Raw genomic sequence first — 21,976 nt, forward strand, 5'->3', positions numbered from 1 at the left:
TGCGCTAGCCGGGGCCAGGGGATGGAGCGATCCATGGAGTCAACCAGTCAAACTCCCCTCCCAACCCGTGTACGCGGGCTGATCGATCGATTAATTAGCCGTAAATCCCAGTAATTAAGCGGCCACGCCACCCAATCGGAAATGTCTTAATCCCCCCTGATTAACCCCAGCACCACCTAAACTTTTGCCTTTAAAAGGGAAAGAAATCAAAAGGGATAAACTAATCTCCCTGGTTGCGGCGTGCTCCCCCACATGCCTCTTTCTTTCCCAAGTCCACAACCAGCAGCCTACCTCCCCTCCTCCTGGTCGGCTCCGTCTATATAAGCCCCCGTTCCCCCTCCTCTCCCGCCCACTTCATCATCGCACTCTTCTTCTTCCTTCTCTCCCGCCTTCTCCTCTCGGCAGCAGCTGCCACCTAGCTCTTCAAACTCAAATCCTACTCCCACACACTGGTCCAGCTCGCCTGCGAGCTCGAGCAGCGATATCCTTATTCAGTTGATCGATCCACGATCAGCGCTGAGAGAGAAATCAAGCAGGGGAGTGATCTCGAGAGAGAGAAAGAACCTGATGGACATGGCGCACGAGAGAGACGCGAGCAGCGAGGAGGAGGTGATGGCCGGCGAGCTCCGGCGCGGGCCGTGGACGGTGGAGGAGGACCTCCTGCTGGTCAACTACGTCGCCTCGCACGGCGAGGGCCGCTGGAACTCGCTCGCCCGATCAGCAGGTGGGATACATATACTCCATGCCGGATCAAGTCATGGATCGATTACTTGTCAAAACTTGCATCTCCAATTAGTACAGCAGGCACAATTCATGGGCTCCATCACATCACCCACCGAGCACAACCAGATGCTCGCCTATCGCCTCCTCTCCGCGTTGCCGTACAAGCCTGAGGCTTGACAAAGATGTCACTTTGCATCTACATGCTAATATGGAAACAGATAGCTGCCTAGCTAGCTAGGGGCCTAGCTGCCATCCAGCTAACAAGAACCGCCTACAGTGAGTGAGAAAGGGAGAGAATTTTTAGTGGTTAGCTTCCCGGCCATAGGGATATTTACTTACTCCCTTCCATTACATCATGCATCTTGTCATCACATACACACTCCCGTGTCTCATCTGCATAACAAATTACTACTGGGCAGCAATGGCGTGATGTGACGTGTGGATGATTAATCTTTGTGTGTTCCTGTCATGCAGGGCTGAAGCGCACCGGCAAGAGCTGCCGCCTACGGTGGCTCAACTACCTCCGCCCCGACCTCCGGCGCGGCAACATCACGCCGCAGGAGCAGCTGCTCATCCTCGAGCTGCACTCGCGCTGGGGCAACCGCTGGTCCAAGATCGCGCAGCATCTCCCCGGCCGCACCGACAACGAGATCAAGAACTACTGGCGCACGCGCGTGCAGAAGCACGCCAAGCAGCTCAAGTGCGACGTCAACAGCCAGCAGTTCAAGGACGTCATGCGCTACCTCTGGATGCCCCGCCTCGTCGAGCGCATCCAGGCCGCCGCCGCCGCAGGGGCGCCGCAGCCGCAGACCGGCACCGCGGACACGCCCCTGTCGTCGTCGTGGCAGCACGGCGCCGACGACGGCCTCTACGCGTCGCCCGGCGACGCCTGCTGGCCCGCGGAGTACTACTCAGCCGCCGGCGATCACCAGCTGTTGAACAACCCCGCCGTCCCGGAGCTGTCGAGCACCACGGCCGGGTCGTCGTCTCCGTCCTCGGACTCCGGCGCGGGGGCACAGACATGGCTCGCACCCGTGGGTGAAGCGGAGTGGTTCACCACCGCCTGCGACGCCTCCAGCGCCGCCGTGGCCATGCACGACACCGTCCTGGCCGGTCACCAACAGCAGCAGCAGCCGTGCCTGCTCGGGGAGACGTGGACGTCGTCGGAGCTCCCGGAGCTCGGCGTCGCGGACTTCGAGATCGGCAGCTTCGACGTGGAGAGCATCTGGAGCATGGACGACAACTTGTGGTACACGCAGACGCAGGGCGTGTGAACTGATGAAGCCAGCACGGCGGCGTGGCGCTCCACGGCATCGGCGGTGGACACCTGCGTGTTGGATACGATCAACCCCCGGGGACGCCCAGAGCAGAGCTAGCTGAGAAACGGATTAGAAGAAGGAGAGAGATTATTTGGAGGATTAGAAGACGACGACGCGACGATTAATCTTTGTTCGGCTCAAGATTCAGTTCTTGGACCCCTTGCCTTGCCTCCGGGACTATTCCACTCCAGTTCTACACCGTTTCTTATTAATTTTATTTTCTTGTCTTAATCCCCTAGCGGCTAGGGTATATACGCAAAAAAAAAAGAAAAGGAAAAAAAGCGTAGCTGTTGTAGTGTAAGTGTCAAGTGTTTGTACGTGGCCCGTCTAATTTTACTCATTCTTTTTGAGTAAATACATAAATATATATGAAACTGAAGTTACTGAACTATCTGAAGATTCTGAAGTGAAAGTTGATGTACTCCTTTCCGAGGCAACGAAGTTACTGGACTGATCCAAGAATTGTACAGCTTCTAGAAGCGGTAACAACAAGCCCACAAAAGCGAACAAAGGTCCCCGACGTCAAGTCCAAGTCGTCTACAAGTACTACTCGAGGGTCCAGCATACGTACGCGCCCCCGCCAAATTCTCGCCGCTAATTGTGATCCTCATGCTGCGCGCCTCTCAGCAGTCTGAGTGGCGATCGATTAATTCCCCCCCTTTTTTTCCTTTCGGTTTCTGTTGCATCGTGGTTGGTTTAGTTATCATCATGATGATTATACCGACGGCGACGGCGACGGCGACTGAGACGATCCATTTGTTTATGCCGACATGCATGGATGTGTGTTTACGCCTGAGATTGTGATCAGGGGCGGAGATCTATCCATCTTCCATCGTCGAGTGAGCCGTCGCGTCAGCGCCAACAGTTGCCGGATCGAGGTGAGCACAGCTGCAGGCCCGCGGCGTTACACATGTTGCTCTCGCAACTCGTCAGGGGTAGTGAGAGACGATGAGCTCGCAGTCGCGGAGCACACTGTCAAGTTAGTATTAGTATTAGCAACTAGCGAAGCAGATTATTAGTGAGCAGAGCAAAAGGCAATGAATTTGAAGTGGATGCCGAGGAGATATGGTTTAAAATCGCAGCACTAACGACCTGTGCACGCGCATGTATGCTCAACGATGCCGAGCGTGTTACTGCTGCAGCAATAACAGCAACCAACAACGATGCGAACACGGAACACTTGCATGCAGCTGCGGTGCGGGGCCCCGCTCCTCTCGTCGTTGGGATGATCGAATGATGGATAGGAAAAGCGCACAAGTAAAAAGAGGCGGGGCATGGCCCCGCCCCCCGGGCATTGTATCTTCGGCTTCGATATCTCTTTCAGAGCCAAAGAGAGGGAGAGGGGGCCAGCACCCAGCAGCACCCAGGAGCCAGCCACGTTTTTCTACCTCCCCGGGGCCTATTTTCACACCGTATTTTGATTTTTTCCGTCCTTTTCCGAGGAGAAACAAAAGAAGAAAAACGTCGTAAAGGCGGCGTCGCCTGGGGGAAAAGCGCTCCCCGCGCGATTGTCGTGCCCCGGCCGACCTGAGCCGAGCTCGATCTCCCTCCACTCGCAACTGTCAGCTCAGAGCTCAGTTCTCGTCCACGATTTCCGCCGATATTTTGCCCTGCTCCAGTGCTCCTTGATGCCGTTAAGGAGGCAGCGGAGCACTACGGTGTCGCGGCAGGGAAGACTCGGTGCTGCGGCGTACTACGTATTTACGCCGGTGCGGTGGATAGATACGGGGACCCGCGCCGCCGCCGCCGCCGCCGCGGCGATGATGGATATATCAGCTGGCGAGCACGACGACGAGGCGGACGACGCGGCGGTGGGGCGGGCCCTCGCGCGAAGCGAGCCACGTCGGTCACGCACGACGGGCGACGGGTCAAGCAGCCAGCAAGCGCCCGCGGGGGGGCCGAGGCGAGGGCGGACCGAGAAGGCCAACTGGGCAACTGGCCCAGCCGTCGTGTGAACGGGTCAACGGCGCCCCTCGGTGGAGACCTGGAGCGGACTCGCGCAAGACCCTCGTGCCGATATGCATGGCGCCCTTTTCTTGTTGCGCTCTTTCACACCCGGCGCGTGGCGGGGGGGTTTTCCCGGGTTCCTACTGGCCGGGCCGCCCTCGCTTCGTCCGGGTCTCTCGTGGACGCCAACATCGGTCGCCAAGTGCTCCTGTTCCGCTTCCGCCCGGTGGCTGGGATGGCTGCCGCAAGTGGTGCTCGTCGGCTGAACCAGCTGAACTACGCAGCTGTAGCACTTGCACTTGCACTACCTGTGCACTGTGTACTGTACATCTTCTGGTGAGGACTTTTAACGGTGCTTGCTAATACTTTCAGTGCAAGGAGATTACTGTGACGTATGCACGCACTACGCAGCTGTAGCACTTGCACTTGCACTACGTGTGCCCTGTGTACTGTACATCTTCTGGTGAGGACTTTTGACGGTGCTTGCTAATGCTTTCAGTGCAGGGAGATTACTGTGACGTATGCACGCTTTGTAACATTCGGTTATCTTACCCGCTTGCTTTAATTTGGTCCTTATATTATGCGTCCAACAGGATCGTCTTTAAGACGACTGTTGCGTACTACTAGCTCAACAAGTCTGTCCCCGCCTTGACTCTCTAGCTAATGAACAAGAGTCTGGTTCCCACTTATCGCTGCCACTGCTCGATCAAGTGGCCATGTTAGATCTGCGGTTGATTTCTGCGACAAATTAACTTGATTGTCACAGATGTAAAACAAAATAAAATAAATCAGGGATCAGACCCGTGATCTCTGTTGGTTGCGAGAACGAGCCAGGAGCCACAATTAAGTATCTAACCGAGATCGCGCCACTCAATTGCGTCCACAAACTCTGAAAACTGCTGGCATTAACACTAGCTACCTGATTGGGCGATCAAGTAGTTGGTGGGGTTGCAGAGGTGATTCCTCTGGACTGGGAAGGACGCCTCTGTCAGGGGCAAATGTGCGGTGGCGTGGCCTACTGTTGCTCGTCCGACAATATACGGTGCTATAGGCGTTATGGACATCAAATTGGCAGGATTTGCCTTGCGCGCGCTGGCTTTGGCTCCAAAGAACCGACACTGACAGAGCATGGGCAGAGTTAGACATGGCGGTGGAACCTCAGGTCAAAGCACTGTTTGATGCTTCGGTTACAATCCAGATAGGCAATTGGATTGAGGGATCATCGGTGGCTCAATTAGCCACAACTCTGTATGAGGCGGTACCACGAAGGACGAGGCGTCAGCAAACAGTCGAGTAGGGCCTGTTGAATCGACGCTGGATACGGGCAATTCAGGGATCCCTATCCGTCCAGGCAATAGTTGAATGGCTATGGGAGCGGATTTCTGATCAACACTTAACAGATGAAGAGGATGTCTTCATTTGGAAATGGACGGCTAACGGGCAATTCTCATCAAAATCGGCCTATGAGGCTTTACACCAGGGAAGTGTCCGGTTTCTAGGAGCGAGACGTATCGGGAAATCATGGGCTCCTCCAAAGGTAAAATTCTTCATTTGGCTGGCTTCAAGGTGGCGGTTATGGACGGCGGACAGGCGTCATCGTCACGGCCTTGATGCAACGGATGAATGTTGGTTTTGCGATCAGGAGAGGGAGACAGCTGACCACATTCTGGTAAACTGTTACTTTGCGAAAGAAATCTGGTGGGGAGTCCTCAACTCCTGCCGCTGTGTCTGTTCCTTTCCAAGAGCCATGCATCTGCAGGAATGGTGGGACTTCCTGCGTCATCGACAGCAGCAGAATAGGAAAAGAGGATTCGATCCCTTGTTCATGCTCACAACCTAGCACATATAGAAAGAGAGAAACACAAGGTTGTTCAGAGGTGAAAGCAGGACAACAAACCAGGTTGTTGGGGTGGTGCTACAGGAAGCGGCACTATGGGAGCCTCTCGCATTGGTAGTCTATACACGAGTAATCATCATAACTGCTTGCGCCCTTTCTTGTTTCGGTTGTCATATGGTTTTATGTAATAATGTCTTTTAGAGCTCTAATTTCAGGCGTTTGCATTCCGTGCAACGCGTTGTAACCCATGCTTGTAACATAAACCCTCTTCTGCTTAATACAAAGATGCGCAGAACTTTTGCGTATTCAAGAAAAACCTTGGCTAGTACTATGGGATTGGATAAAAAACTGCATTAGCAAACAACTAATGATAGGTTCGCTTCAGGAGTAGTAACTGAAAGTCCCCTCTTCGTTCCTGAACGCAGGATTTTGATTGGCTTATGGTGGCATCAGTGGTAAATGCACTTTGGTCACTAGGCAACCTACTGTGATGTGAATGGTAATGACATCAGAAAGCAGAAAAAGCGCATGCATGCACCAGATATTAATCCGCGCTACCGGATTAATTAAAAAGATCGATCAAATTTTCAGCCGTTCCAATCATGCGAAGCACTAAACAAAGAACGCGCATGATATTATCTGTCTAATCGCTATCAACTCGGCGCCAAATATTTTTACGAGATCGAATCCGCTGCTGCTGGCTAATTAAACTGAGACCGCGCCGGGCCTAGCTCTCTACTAGTAGCTGGCCGGCCGGTATGTGTGTGTTGTGTGTGTGAACCTCCGTGTCAAATAGGGCTAGTGTTTCCGCACCATACATTTCGCCATCATCTAGATCTGATCTCTCCCATTCAGGCCCTGGGTTTCTAGCCGGTTTCATAGCGTCACGGCCGGCTGGCTGGCTCAGGGCCGGGCGTGGCCATCGCTCCACCAGCAGAAAAGCGGAGGCACTGCCGGCCGGCTTGTCAACGAAAAGAGGTCTTCCTCTCCCCGCTCAAACTGAAAGACTTGCGGAAAGCGCAGGAGAAAAGTCCAAGGCTTGTCCGCAGCGGATCGATCGGTGCCGATGCAAGTCGCTGTGAGGTTGTGAAATCGACAATTCATGGGAGCAAGTTGCGGGTCGCGGATCTCTCCTGATCACGAATTTTCTCTTGGCCCTGCGGCACGCGAGCGATCGCGATCCGAGGTCAAACCGACACGTTGGACTCGGGTCTTATACAAACTTACCTTAAACTCGCCTTATGGGTGTATTATCCACTATCCAGATATGTTCGTGGGTGGCACGAAATTCTTATTGGTGACAGGTTACATACTTATGGATATTTTTTCTTAAAAAAAAGGCACTATCGGATAAGCTAAATATATAGTGGTGTGAAACGGATATTTGCACATTATTGAGAACCAGCCCCCGCGTCGCTCTCCTCCCAGGGGCGACACGAGCTCTCCTCCCAGGGGCGACATGAGCGGCACCCAACTCGCCGCCGCCGCCGCCCCTCCCATCTTCGTCCACGCCTCGCCGCCGCCTGAGCGCGACTTCGGGAGCCCGCGTCCCTGCTAGGAAGGTGGCGGGGTCATTTCTCCACGTTAGGTCTTGGCCAGCTTGGATCTGGGAGCCGAAGGTTCGAGACGGTGCGCGAGCGCAGAGGGGCGACGGCCTGGCGGCGGATGCGAACGGCGACGCGAGGAACTAGGGCCGGCAGTTCACGGGCGTGGGCGGGGCCGTGCCCGCCCCGATCAACGACACGGCGGCGCCGGGCATGGAGCCGCCGCCGGTGCCCTGGGACAGCAGATCCGGGGTCTGGTGGACCGGATCCAGCGCCCCTAGGGCTAGATCCGTGCGGTGCTGCTGCCGGCGGTGCTGGCTATAGGCCGAACGCGTGGGGGGCTCGGCGAGGAAGGTGGCACTCCGGCAGCTCCGCGGCGGAAACGTGTCTGCGGCGGCCGCTGCGTATGCCCACGCGGAGCGGCAACGACGGGCTCGCGCAGGGTGGCCGCAAAGGTGGACGGGCAGAGGGCCGGTGCTAGCGGTTGTGAGGTGGCTTGGGGCGGGTTGTGGAGGCCAAGTGGCGGCGCCCGGCGCGGTGCCAAGGCCGCGCGACGATGGCCCACGGTGAGGCAAGGAGGTTGCGCCGGTAGTGGCGGGGCGTTTCGCCGCGGTGTGAGGAGGTCACGCGGCGGCGGCGGCGCACGCGGTGGAGAGATAGCGTGGCAGTGGCCACGGGTGAGGAGACACGTGTGATGGTCAGGGGGTGCGACAGTGGCCGAGTGCGAGGAACGGAGGCCGAGTGGGGGCGCATCTGGGCGGCGAGCGCAGCAGAGGTGGAGGTACGATGATGTGGCGCGTGGAGGCGCGACGGTGGCGCCACCCCAGATGGGCTACCATGGCTGTGGTTCTAGAGTGCCAAGCCGTGAGCGTGCAGCGAGGGGCTGGGATGCTCCGGGCGAAAGCCCTCGCCGACGTTCTTGCTGGTGGAGATGACGGTGGCGCCCTGGGGCGTAGTTTTTCCCGTTGGGGGCGTTATGCTAGAGCTACAACCTTGCTGCACAGGGTTCTCTAGGTGAAAACACTGTCCAGATTCTGGACGAGCGACGGCGGCGCCATTAGCGTCGTGCTCTTCTTGCAGGCGTCGTCTCTAGGGACCCAACGCGGTTTGTGGCATTGCTGGCCCATTGGTCATGGGCGGCCGCATCCAGTGGCGGCAATTACGCCGCGTGGCAAGCTGGACGGGTGTTGTCGAGCCTACATGGAGGCGATCACAGTTATGGTGGTGGCCAGGAGTTGTCGCATGGTTGTCGAATTTGGCTGCTTGCAGCGGACCGCGGCGGCTGGCGTTACTTGGCAACAATCATTGCGCCGTGGGACTATGTCGGAGGACGGCGTTGCGGCAACGGCATCGTGAGACGACTAGGCTTGCAGCGGATCACGGCGGGTGGCTCGGCTTGGCTGGGCTATCCAGTGCGCTACATCGTTGAAAGACGGCACAAACGACTTCTTTGGCTTGCTGACACGGCGGCGGAGGCTATGTGAATGGGTGAAGCAACGAGGTGAAGTCGACCTGCGGCGGCGGCTTGGCTGATCGATGGAAATCGATGGAAATCTTGGGGAGCAGGGCAACATTGCTCACCACTCTGACGGCGATAAAAGAAACGGATCTGTGACGTGGAGTGCTGTGGCGGGCGTAGCGAGTCCCCCGCGCATGGTGTTTCTTCGAGGCGACGCGAGTGAGGTGGAGTCCAATGGCGGATGTGGCGAGGCTCCCGTGCGTTGTGTTATTGTGGTGGCGACTACAAGGCAGCGTGCGAGAAGTCCAGATTCCATCAGGTGGAGTGTGGTGTTGCAGCGGCACTACGGCGGAGGGTCCCGCATGGCGGTGGACTTCTCAATGCGGTGCATGTCGACGCAGGTCACACCTCGAGGTTTTAGCGACTACATGAGTGAGGATGTTGGTGGGTGCCGCGGTAAGGCTTCGATTCTGCTGCCGTTGTTGGGCGGAGTAATATCCGCTTGAGAAGTGTTGAGTTCGGTGCGTGTTGATGTTCCAATCCAACTGACCGATGTGTTGTTTAGTTGAGTTGAGTGCGATGGCGTGGTGTGGCATGTGTCGATGACCCAATCCAACCTGCCGGTATTTGTATTATTTTTTTCCTTTGTTGTTTTCGTACAATCTGAATTTAATTTATTTTTTTTAATATAATCGGCGGCTATCTCGTAAAAAGAAATATATAGTGGTGTTCAGTCTTCACTAAGTACGTAGTATTTCCCATGTGGTTGGTATGCTCTATACTTTCAGTGATCATACTGCAGATATCACTTCATCTTTTTAACTTTCTTCTAAATTTCTCAAAGAAGACAGAAGATGGTACTGAAATGTGTTTTACTAGTAAGACAGAAATACAGTGCACTAATCACGCTAATCAATGGTCGTAATGATAAGTATACCAGCAAGTACATACTATATAGACCTACTAGTTAATTGAGGCAGTTCAGCAAAATTCAGGGGCCTGTGGACTAAGATCAGGATGAGCTCGCAGACATGGGTGACACGCGCGGCAGTCAGTACGTACAGGTTTCCTCTCTATCGACACGGTCAATTGTACATACGCTGCGTACCGCACATGCATGCCATGTGACGGACCACTGCATTCTTCGTGATCCACTGATCCCCCTCGCGCATTGTGTCGTATCCGCAACTCGTCTGCTCCCCGTGATCAAAGCTGCCGACTCCAGCGGCACCCGCACATTTCGAAGGCAGCTTCGAAGCAACTTCCCGGGCCACGAGCTGAGATATCTCGGTTCGGCTGGGTTCCATAAGCACTGTGTGGCGCTTGAAGTCACGGGCTTGACAAGCTCAGCCACTAGCTTTCCCAGTCTCAGCTCGTCCCACCAGTTTCTTCCCCGCTTTCCACCGCGATTTGCAATTCAGGCGCCGCGCACAGTCGCCGCGAACGAACCAACCATGCAGATCCTACCTGCCTCATCCACATCCAGTCATCCTGCATTGCATGCTTGCTTTAGTTTTTGGCACCGAGATACACATGTGCTCGCGATCGAGGACGACTAGCTTAGCTTCGGCAGTTGGCACCGGGCATTAGCGGCGGCGACCCTTGCGAAGCTTGCGTGATGCATCGTCAGTCGAAGGCCGCTGGCAACTTGCCGCGCGCCCGGGCTTCGGTCAGCGGATCGACGACCCCTGCCACTCGAGTATACAAGTATCCCAGCCTCCAAGGCACGCCCAAGATCATGCATGTGTGCCACACTATGAGGGTGTTTGGATACTAGGTGCTAAACTTTAGCAGTGTCACATCGGATGTTCGAATGCTAATTAGAAGGATTAAACATGAGCTAATTATAAAGCTAATTGCAGAACCCCTATGCTATTTCGCGAGACGAATCTATTAAGCCTAATTAATCCATCATTAGCAAATGGTTACTGTAGCACTACATTGTCAAATCATGGACTAATTAGGTTTAATAGATTCGTCTCGCGAATTAGACTCCATCTGTGTAATTAGTTTTGTAATTAGCCTATGTTTAATACTCCTAATTAGCATCCAAACATCCGATGTGACATGTGCTAAACTTTAGCATGGGGTATCCAAACACCCCCTATGATGAAAATTGAAAATGCATTGCAGATGCTGCATTTGCTGTATTAGCGGTGATCGTAGAAAGTTACCGTACCATCAAGGTGATCTTGCATGTCACTCTTTTTTCTGCTTTTGAGCGAGCATTTGTACATCACTTCGCTTTAAAGACATGTTTGTTTGAACTGCAAATTTTGAGATTTTTTGAGAAGTTGATGCTGGGTTTTTTTTCATGAAAAGTCAACATTAATTTTTAGAAGATGTGTTTAGTTTTCTAAACTAAAAAATCTACGAAAAACTTATAAATTGAGTTTTCCAGATTACCATACAAACTCAGCTTTTTCGAGCTCCCAGATTTTCAGAAACCGCACAAAATATTCATAGCTTTTCACGCTGAGGAGTGGGAACTGGAAAGTGACGGTAGAAAGTCGCCGCCGCCGCGGGTTATGGAGTCACAAGCAAGGGTCACTCACAAGTGATTTCTGCCCAAGACGGCCCAGTAGCGGCCTAGCGGTGTGTTGAAACTCGAGAGTTTGGATGGGTTGGGCCTGGCAAAAAGGCGTTACGGATTAATTTGTTTTACTCCATCGCGCGTGCTTTGAAGGCCCCGCCCACAGCAGCCTAGGAACGGTGGGCTGTGGGCAGTGCTGCAGTACCACCACAGTTGTCACAAGGAATCCTTGTCACAAACCCTGCATAATAGGCCCACCTACCTTATCTGAGCCTGTTAGTGCAGTACAAATAGACACACTCACACTACTGATTTTTTTCTTCTTATCTTTTTGCTGAAGTCTTGCCGTTCTGAGTAAACAACCCCTGGACACGCAATTTGTGACTTGTAAGACAGGAGAGTGTGGACAATTACAATCAAGGTCTGCGTTTGCCATGACAAAGGATCTGTTCGTTTTAGCTTATAAGCCGGCTGAAATGTTGAAACGGCTGATCTGTTGTGAGAGAAAAATATTGTTTGGTGGCTGATAAGCTAGCTGAATATAGCGTAAGCTACAAGCACTTTTATTTTTTAACACCAGCTATGCACTTTCTGGTCGGCAATTCCAACGCGAATTCCCTTCTCCTTCCCAAACGGGCAAAAAAATCTCCTCCACGTGAATCACCCGCCACATCTCCCCTCGGCCTTTCCAAAGGTAATTTACCGCCACGAACGTGGCACGCTCTGCGCCATACGATGCCACAGCATGTCTATATTTTGCACTTTCCCAAACCAAAAACTACCTTATCTGTCGTTAACGAGTTAATCCCCTTCCAACTGCTGTTACTAATTTCTACTACGGCTTTGAGCCCGCGATCGAATCGAGCCGGCCTCAATCAATCAATTTCCTTCCCGTCCCTTCCTTCTTCGTCCCAAAATTCTCCAATCCCGAACCCGATCGCAGCGGAAACCAACCTTTCTTCCTCCGCAATCCAAAACCGGACGGGCGCCGACGCCGGCTCCAATGGCGGCCGCCGCCATCTCCCACCTCCGCCGCGGCGCGCAGCGCCACGCGCTGCTATGCCTCTCGCTCCCGCGCCGCCGCTTCTCCTCCACCGCGGCCTCCCCGCTCGCGGCGGCCGCGCGCCGCCTCCTCTCCACGACGGTGGACGCCGGCGCGTCCTCGTCGGGGGAGCACTACAAGCCGCCGCCCTTCGAACCCTTCCGTGCCGCCACCCTGACGCCCTCGGCGCCGCCGCTGGAGTCGCCCCCGATCGAGGATGAGCCCCCGAGCAGCCCGCCGCCGCCGGAGGAGGCCGCCGCGTCCGAGGCGGCGCACGAGCAGGCGACGCTGGCGTGCCAGGAGGTGGAACTCGAGGGACTCAAGGCGGGGGTGGAGGCGGTGAAGAGCAGGGAGGAGTCGCCGGAGGAGAAGGAGGCGTGGTGGCTGCTCGGACGCGCGGTCGTCAACTACTGCGGCAGTGCCGTGGGGACGGTGGCCGCGAACGACCCGTCCACCAGCCAGATGCTCAATTACGACCAGGTGTTCATCAGGGACTTCGTGCCATCGGCCATCGCCTTCCTCCTGAAGGGTGAGAGCGATATTGTGAAGAACTTCCTGCTCCACACCTTGCAGCTCCAGGTGAGTCATGCGAAACCTGAATGATCTGGCTGGAATAATGGGTGGTACTTCATTCCTGGTGTAGTGGTATGCTGTCCATGTTTAAACCAAAATGTAGTTGAGGTGAAGTTATTGGTGTCCAATTGTCCAGGATTATTTGCTAGAATAACCAAAATAGTCTGAAACTTTCAGTCTCTGGAGAACAATCATTCATTTTAGTCCTACAGTCTCTTGGATTTAGACCCTCTACCTTCAAATTGAATAGTTGAAGACACCAGAGTATTTGGACTTGTGTGATTGAGTAGGTGAAAAGTTTCCAGAGCAATTCCCACCTTGGTCTAGTCCCACAATATTGTAAAATGCTGAAATACTGTTTCAGTTGAAAGATGGCATGAATTCCTCGTTGTGGCCTTTCCAGTGGCTGCCAAGAGGTTTCAAATGCTGAGTCTAGATTACTGAAAATACAGTGTGCCTTCAATTGATCTTATTGTATTTGCTCAGACCTCAGAACTCTGTTAGTAGGATTGCTGCACACTCGTTCACTTTAGATCCTTACAATTTTTAGGGATTTGAATGTCTTAATACTTTTGGCATTTTCTACTAATGCGTGTGTATGTGTTTTACCAAGCTGAAGTAAGGGCACTTTCTATGACAAAATCCATTCGATTCATAACATATGCCTCCAGTATATGATCTTATATTGTTACAGTTGCTTCAATATCATTTTTTTCCTCTAAACTTAGTTTGACAGCTGTTCATGATTCTTTCGGACTAAGCTAATTTGAGCTAACTATTTTGGTTTTCTCTGTATCTTTTTTTTATGTTTTTTGGCATTGAATTATTAAGGTTACCCTGTGTCACTATTCTTGCCCTTGTGCTCAGGTGTGAGGTTTGTGTGAACAGTTGAACTAATTTATAACACAGAGTTTTTAGTGATATTACAAAAAAGCTGGACCGCTTTGGGCCTTTTGCATCAGTTATGAACTTTAAGTTTGTATTCATATGTAGTGCATAGGAAAACATCACAGGGCTAACTGCAAAATATGATGTTTTCAGAGTAGCCCACATTGTGAACCATAGAAGCAGTCTTATGTCGGTATCACCTGCCATAAGTGGTACTACTTAGAAAGATTGTATATCAGTTTACCATTAAGTGATGGTCATCTTTGAGGTTTCTGTTTCATTCCATTAGCTAAGTTATTTCCTCCATTGCAAAACCAACATTATCATATGAATATTGATGCCTGTTGATTATTTGGAATTGATAGAAGATGTAATCACGCAATAATGGATCGTATTCGACTGAGGACTCAGGTTACAGTATATAGGACCCGATCAAGGCTATCTCAACCACCTGGACTTATAGAAACAAAATCACGGGGGAGATGCTGATCAGGGCCACGCATGTGGCCGCGCCAACCAGGCTATTGCTGTGACGCAGGGGCAAGCCAGGCTACAGCCGTGGCGCCCAAGATAGGAGAGAGAAGGGACTTGCTAACAAGAATTATGCATGGATGCCAGGAAGAATAGTTAGTGTTCAAGGAAAGATATTAGAGAAAAAGGCGGAATCTCCCTGATATAGTTGTATCACATGGTATGCCTGATGCTTCAGGGACTTGAATTGTGTTGAAAGCAGTTTAGTAGTACTATATGTACTTGGTTTTAACTAAGATTACTGATAATTGAGATGTGTAGTAACCGCTATGTTCTCTATGGGATATACAATAAATGTTTTCTCATCAAAAGAAGTCTTTCATCATTCTGGCACTTCATCCTCCCAAGTGTGCATGGGATGAGAGTACAACTGTACCTGCAAAAAAAAAAATCAAAACCCTGTAAAATAGTGCTATATATAAACAAGAAACACAGAGATATATACAATTCCTTTGCTTGATCAACTGAGCAGTCTGATAGCTCATCAACCCAATTCTGATCCATTGATCCCTCATACCATTTACCTCACCCAACCCACCAATGGAGCAACATATCCAGCCTTGTGATGCCATGTCCCCATCAATTTGTTGAGTACTTGAGTCTTTGCATTAGCTGCATCCTGTGAAATGGTGTTGGGGTTGACGATGTCATCAAATTGTCTAGTATAGTATTATCTTATGATGTCTACAAGACTATTACATTGTCTACTAGATGCCTGGTTCGACTGGGTGACTTTGTATTCATGATGCTCATTGCTTGGATAAACACATTTCCTCCCAATTCATATGGATTGGAGTGGAAAAATAAACTAAATTTCCACCTCAATCCCTCCCAATACGTATGGATTGGAGGGCATTAGTATGTATCCAAACAAGGCCTTAATTTTGTACAATATCGATTCCCAAATAATAGTCATTTTTATCCTAATCCCATTTCACAAAAATACTTGGTACTTTATGATTCCCAATGCAAACCTGCTGACTGAGCCATCTATATATCTTTTTACCTTTTTATGTGTGCTTCAGATATTATCGAGTGGTATTTTGGTCAAATTTTTATCTAAAATATGTTTGATTATGCACGTTTTTTCAGAACTGTCTATTGTTTGAAAATGAAGGGGTAACTTGAATTTTTCTGCTGGAATGTTTAACTTGACCCATACAAAAATCCTAGCTTCACTGATCCTCCAGAGTTGGGGTACTTTTCTGGTTGTTTATTGGGTAGCTTCAGATGCTGCATTTAACTAGTTAGCATTTAACATACTGCTAGCTTATGGATGTTTTAGCTCACTCTGAATATCTAGTTAGTATTTGGAAGGAAATGTAATGGTTTGCTTTCCCCCCGTATCTATCAGAGTTGGGAGAAGACCGTGGATTGCTATAGCCCTGGTCAGGGATTGATGCCTGCTAGTTTCAAAGTTAGATCTGTGCCTTTAGATGGAAACAGTGAAGCATTTGAGGAGATTCTTGACCCTGATTTTGGCGAATCAGCCATTGGACGTGTAGCGCCAGTTGACTCTGGTGAGTATTTCTACGGAGTCCATTATAGTCCTGAAGATTAGTTTTTGTTCATTTTTTAAAAATATCGAACTCTCTGTTTCTAAGGTCTTTGGTGGATAATACTGTTGAGGGCATATGGCAAAATTACTGGAGATTACGCTCTGCAAGAAAGGGTTGATGTGCAAACAGGCATCAGGCTAATACTGAATTTGTGCTTGTCTGATGGATTTGACATGTTTCCGACATTGCTAGTAACAGATGGATCATGTATGATTGATCGGCGGATGGGAATCCATGGGCATCCTCTTGAGATCCAGGCAAGCTGGTTGATCCTTGTTCTTAATGTTCTCAATTATATTAGGTAGCTTTGTATAATGTTGTGGTCGGCCTGGCTCTAAGGACAAATCAATGCTCTCTAGTCATGAAGCTGTTCGTCAATTGATGTCTAAGTTACCATATGTTTAAGTAGTTTTGCATGATGATGTTGTTCAGACCTAGATTTTTTTTTTGTTATCTAGTCCCAGTTTGATTTCGCTGACTGGTGTTTGAATTACCATAATTTTTAGGTAGCCAATATGACTTTGTTGATTGGTGTTTGAATTACCATAATTTTACGTAGTCAATTTGACTTCGTTCACTGTTATTTGCTATCCAGTCCCTATTCAGACCTTGAAGTTTCTTTGAAGTTTGCATATATGGAACTTCATACTAGAGAAAATCAGTATATATGAAACAGAATTGTCATCAGGAATCTTACGGCTTCTATTTCACAGGCTCTATTCTATTCTGCTTTGCGCTGTGCTCGAGAAATGATCAGTGTAAATGATGGATCAAAGAACTTGATCCGTGCTATTAACAATAGGCTCAGTGCTCTGTCATTTCACATCAGAGAGTATTATTGGGTCGATATGAAGAAGATAAACGAGATTTATCGTTACAAGACTGAGGAGTACTCCCATGATGCTATCAACAAGTTCAACATCTACCCAGAGCAGATTCCTTCTTGGCTTGCAGACTGGATTCCTGTGAAAGGTGGTTACCTTATAGGCAATCTGCAGCCAGCTCACATGGATTTTAGGTTTTTCTCTCTCGGGAATCTCTGGTCGATTGTCTCATCTCTTGCTACCCAAAGGCAAGCAGAGGGTATTCTGAATCTCATTGAAGCCAAATGGGATGACATAGTGGCCAATATGCCTCTCAAAATATGCTACCCTGCACTAGAGTATGAGGAATGGCGTATCATCACCGGCAGTGATCCCAAAAACACGTGAGCAACTGAACTTTTTCTAGCCTTTTAGTTTTCTTCTGTATAATAGGTAATTGGGCTCATAAAATTCAAATGAAATAAAATTTGGTGAAGTAGCACCTCCTTTTCTCTCTTAAACCAATAGCAAACTTTACTCTTTTGGCCCTGCAATACGGAACCTTCACCAAAAGCATGGTCCTGAAGCGATAACCAAGTTGCATTGCATTGCCTTTATTTGCAGGCCCTGGTCATATCATAATGGTGGATCTTGGCCTACATTGTTATGGCAGGTTAGCTATGTCCCATTTTTTGGAACTTATCATGCCCTATCTTTGATGCTTCCTTAAGTTTTCTTAGATTGATTTTTAATAATTTGTTTTTGCTGTTCAGTTCACCCTAGCCTGTATCAAGATGGGTAGGCGTGACTTAGCACGGAGGGCAGTTGAAGTGGCAGAAAAGAGGCTCTCAGATGACAAGTGGCCAGAGTATTACGACACCAGGACAGGAAGGTTTATTGGGAAACAATCACGGCTATATCAGACTTGGACCATTGCTGGATATCTTAGCTCTAAGATGTTATTGGACTGTCCCGAGATGGCATCCATACTAATATGTGATGAAGACTTCGAGCTGCTGGAAGGTTGTGCTTGCAGCCTGAACAAGAGTGCCCGCATCAAATGCTCACGTCGTGCTGCCAAGTCACAGGTCCTTGTGTAGTTCCATGGCTGTTCTGGACCCCAAGAACTGCACCGCTCCTTCAACTTTGAGGAATTGTTTGTCACTGAAGTTCCCACTAGTTAGTAGTTACTTCAGCAAGATAACCACTGAACACCTATGCCGGTTATTTTGGCGAGTTTGTGGTTGATCCATTCATACAAGAGTATACATTGCTGTGTGTACTTTTACTTAATCAATCTCATGTATTCTGCCATTCAACCCAAGTTGATTGGTAGTTTGTTGTAAGCAGACAACATGTAAATATCACCAGCTGTCACAAATGTACCATGAGAAATACACAGATTTCTCTAAAATTCATGTCACATCGAATATTCGGATGTTAATTAAGAGAATTAAATATGAGCTAATTATAAAACTAATTACATATATAGAGGCTAATTCACGAGACAAATCTATTAAGCCTAATTAATCCATCAGTAGCACACATTTACTGTAGCATCATATTGTCAAATCATGGACTACTTAGGCTTAATAAATTCGCCTCACAAATTAATCTCCATCTGTGCAATTGGTTTATAATTAGTCTATATTTAATACTCCTAATTAGTATCGAATGTTAGTATCTAAACATTCGATGTGACAGGAATTTCAGGAGGTGCTAAAGAAACAAACACTCCCTAATTCTTGGTTTGTCTCCCGACGTCGCTGGTCGTTTTTATTTCAGGATCAGTTCAGAGGACTGAACCTGGTCTGGGCACGTGATAGAGTGCAAGACATGCTCTGTGGACGACTGTTCAGCAAGGTCTAGCAGCAAACAGTGATCACGACTCGTGAGGTTTTCCTTCAGGGTCAGCTCATATGTGCTTCCTGTGCCGCTGAGCGGTCAAGATTTGAAACTGACTTTTACACTGATGCACCCTCTTCAACACCCTGCTGATTGCTCCATGCATGCAGCCTCTGGCGCCTGTAAGAACAGGTGAAATTTCATATCTGCAGTACTTCTAATTTCTGCTGTGACTTGTTATGTGTCTGAACGTAATGGGTTTGAATTTCTGATCTGATGCACATATATACAGAGCATTTAACTTCTGGGAGAACTGACTTGACGATGGTGACCACTGTGTCTGCCTGGCCAAGTTTTAATGCGCTTCAGTTGCACAGTTTTACTTATGGTGTACTCCCTCCATTTATCTTGATAAGCGCACGCGCTCAAACTTTGCTATCTTTGATCTTTATTTTTATAACGTAAACTTGAAATAGTTGGAAAATAGTTGGATTTGTAATCAAATATACTCTCCAATGATTATAAATTTATAACCATAAAAAAAATAATATAAAAGAAATTAATGGTCACAGATAATTTGGGAGACCGTGCTATGTTATAATCGGCCTGTTCGCTTCAACTTATTCAACCGGCTTATCAGCCACCAAACAGTGTTTTTCTCTCACAACAAATCAGCCGTTTCAGCCGGATTATAAGCTGAAATAAACGGAGGGAGTAGGTGTTTTGTTACTGTTTGTTGATCAGAAGTTCAGGACACAATCATGTGCCTTTTGCCTACTAGCGATAGGGTTTTCACTGCCCCGTCTTTCAACATACAGTGGGCGGGACAGGTGCGTGCTACCCTGCTTCTCTAGCCTGCAGCTTCGCGTCTTGTAAACATCACCAGTAGGAGGCACCGAGGCAGGCCACAGGCCGAGGCCGTCCCCTGGAACTGCGAGGTCTCCCACGCAGCACGAATGGGATCCAGGAGAGATCTTTGGCTTGACGAGTGGTGTTTTTGATTGAATGGCAGCAGCTCTAGGAACTGCAATATTTATGGTGCAATTATTATTATTATAAGCTGCCCATTTATGGTCATTTCATGATGTGTTACTGCCCTGTCCTGCAGACTTCAGGTAAATCCGGTGGCCCAGAGCAGATGAGCTTTCAAGAAAATCTGATGGACATCAGAGTTCTCCCTGAACAAATACAATATACAGTTCAAATTCCTTAGAAAGCTTACACTTGGGCTGGTAAAATGAAATTCTGCTGGCTGCCAATCTGCCATTGCTGGAGAAATGGCGAGGCACACAACACAAAGCTAGTGTATCAGCTACAAATCAGAATGAAAATTCTACAGGAACGACTTGCAACTAGCAACAGCTATTATGTTCATTCAGAGGCTGGCTTGTACAAGCTAAATCTTTTTTTTCTATCAATAGAGTTACTAGTAGATATTTCTTCTAGTGCTATATATACTGAGGGGTTTTTTTTTTTTGCGAGGATATACTGAAGCTGAAAGAAAGAAACTTCTGGTCTCCAGGATGCGTCAAAGTTGCCTGCTTGAAAATGACAGACTCTATCAGTCAGGTACATAATCAGTCTTGAAATGACTTGCACATTTCAAATTCCTTTGGATTCTTGTACTCCAGTCGAAGCAATTCATGCTGTGCACCTACCTTATTGATTTCTACTGACAAGAGAAAGGCTACCACTCCTACCCATCCTCTGAAATAGCCGGTGTGGCAAGAAAAAGTTTCTCTTTTCAAGGAAGATGCAAAGAGATATGGAGCTATTAACTCGAGCCGCTCGAACGCATGCATGCGCGCATTTAGATTTCGACTAGTCGGGTTGCTGCAGCAGTAACACGCAGCACAGCCTTTGCATGCTTCATCAATGCCCTGTGCTGTTCTGAGCTGAGGCGCCCTGTTGGGCAAAGGTAATGCCATTGCTATTTCTCTTTGCTTGTTGCTGCTTCTGTTCTCGCCACTGTTTCTGGACATGGCATGGATTCCTTCCTTCCTGCCCATCTATTGCTTGTGCACAGGGGCCGTTTCGCTTCACTATTTGGAATTGAATCCATTTTGTCCACTCACCACTAACTTCTGAGCTGAAAAAGACTGCCCGAGTCTTTGCAACTTTGCAAGCATGCCTGCATGCCAGCCGTGAGACGGTGGTGAGGCACCATGCAGTTGCTGCTGCATCTTAAAATGCTGCATACTGTAGAGATGGGGGGCATTGACCATTGAAGGACAAAACTATACCCCCTATGTGAAAGTGTGAAGCAGTTGTCCAATTGTGACCGGGCATATATAGGGGGATATTGTTTTTGCCCTTGTTTACTTTGTGAATTTGGGAGGTGCCAAATTACTGTAGCAACACTGTAGCGTTTCGTTTGTATTTGTGAATTATTGTCCAAATATTGACTAATTAGGCTCAAAAGATTCGTCTCGCAAAGTACAACAAAACTGTGCAATTAGTTTTTGATTTTGTCTACATTTAGTACTCCATGCATGTACCGCAAGTTTGATGTGATAGGGAATCTTCTTTTTGCATAGTGCCAAAGTTGGGAGTTTTGTAGGAAGTGAACAAGGGCTTTGTTTTCTCTTTTAGGCCTTGTTTAGTTGGCAAATTTGGGAGATGCAAAATTACTGTGCCAGCACTGTAGCACACTGTAGCGTTTCGTTTGTATTTGTGAATTATTGTCCAAATATTGACTAATTAGGCTCAAAAGATTCGTCTCGCAAAGTACAACAAAACTGTGCAATTAGTTTTTAATTTCGTCTACATTTAGTACTCCATACATGTATCGCAAGTTTGATGTGATGGGGAATCTTCTTTTTGCATAGTGTCAAAGTTGAGGATTGGGGGGAAACTAAACATGGCCTTACTCTGGAGGGGACAGATGGAGGTGGTGGGCGCCTCATAAATGTCCATCCCAAAAGCGTTGTGAATGGTAGAATTGTACAGGGGAAATACAAAGAGTAGAGAGTTTCTTGGGTGTCACATCGTTATCTCACTCTTAGAGGTGTTTGGATCTTTAGTCGAGATTAAAATTCATGTCCATCGAATGTTTGGAGACTAATTAGGAACATGATCTAATTATAAAATTAATTACACAGATGGAGGCTAATTCACGAGACGAATCTATTAAGCCTAATTAATCCATCATTAGCACATATTTACTGTAGCATCACATTGTCAAATTATGAATTAATTAGGCTTAATAGATTCGTCTCACAAATTAGTCTCCATCTGTGCAATTGGTTTTGTAATTAGTCTATGTTTAATACTCCTAATTAGTATCTAAACATTCGATGTGATAGGAATTTTAGGAGTGATTAAAGAAACAAACACCCCCTTAAAAGTGTTAAAAGTGTTGCTCCATCAATCC

The 21,976-nt window shown here is 48.8% G+C and overlaps 2 protein-coding genes across 3 annotated transcripts; both read left to right on the forward strand.

The window, feature by feature from the left end:
* The first annotated feature begins 250 nt into the window (after positions 1–250).
* LOC117836302 (transcription factor MYB2) lies at positions 251–2,433 on the forward strand. The gene is made up of 2 exons (XM_034715705.2): positions 251–724; positions 1,198–2,433. The coding sequence occupies exons 1-2, from the start codon at positions 568–570 to the stop codon at positions 1,995–1,997; spliced, it is 957 nt and encodes a 318-aa protein (XP_034571596.1). The 5' UTR covers positions 251–567; the 3' UTR covers positions 1,998–2,433.
* Positions 2,434–12,145: 9,712 nt separating this feature from the next.
* Positions 12,146–18,202, forward strand: LOC117838544 (neutral/alkaline invertase 1, mitochondrial). Of its 2 annotated transcripts, none has more exons than XM_034718611.2 (6): positions 12,146–12,983; positions 15,751–15,916; positions 16,001–16,212; positions 16,669–17,162; positions 17,383–17,431; positions 17,532–18,202. In XM_034718611.2, exons 1-6 carry the CDS (start codon positions 12,366–12,368, stop codon positions 17,856–17,858), a joined length of 1,866 nt encoding a protein of 621 aa, XP_034574502.1. In that variant the 5' UTR covers positions 12,146–12,365; the 3' UTR covers positions 17,859–18,202. The 2 variants fall into 2 exon arrangements, with proteins under 2 accessions (XP_034574502.1, XP_072146788.1); XM_072290687.1 differs by lacking the exon at positions 12,146–12,983 and adding an exon at positions 14,357–14,556.
* Positions 18,203–21,976: the final 3,774 nt, after the last annotated feature.

This window comes from Setaria viridis, chromosome 9, assembly GCF_005286985.2.
Source record: "Setaria viridis chromosome 9, Setaria_viridis_v4.0, whole genome shotgun sequence".
In the NCBI taxonomy this organism is placed as follows: domain Eukaryota; kingdom Viridiplantae; phylum Streptophyta; class Magnoliopsida; order Poales; family Poaceae; genus Setaria; species Setaria viridis.

What these genes read in the sequence shown, in the direction of transcription:
- LOC117836302 (XM_034715705.2), top strand. Translation starts at nt 568, where the DNA reads ATGGACATGGCGCACGAGAGAGACGCGAGCAGCGAGGAGGAGGTGATG. An exon ending in CTCGCTCGCCCGATCAGCAG is followed by an intron (nt 725 to 1,197) that starts GTGGGATACATA and finishes CCTGTCATGCAG; the next exon opens with GGCTGAAGCGCACCGGCAAG.
- LOC117838544 (XM_034718611.2), top strand. Translation starts at nt 12,366, where the DNA reads ATGGCGGCCGCCGCCATCTCCCACCTCCGCCGCGGCGCGCAGCGCCAC. An exon ending in GGCATCCTCTTGAGATCCAG is followed by an intron (nt 16,213 to 16,668) that starts GCAAGCTGGTTG and finishes TCTATTTCACAG; the next exon opens with GCTCTATTCTATTCTGCTTT. An exon ending in GGCAGTGATCCCAAAAACAC is followed by an intron (nt 17,163 to 17,382) that starts GTGAGCAACTGA and finishes CTTTATTTGCAG; the next exon opens with GCCCTGGTCATATCATAATG.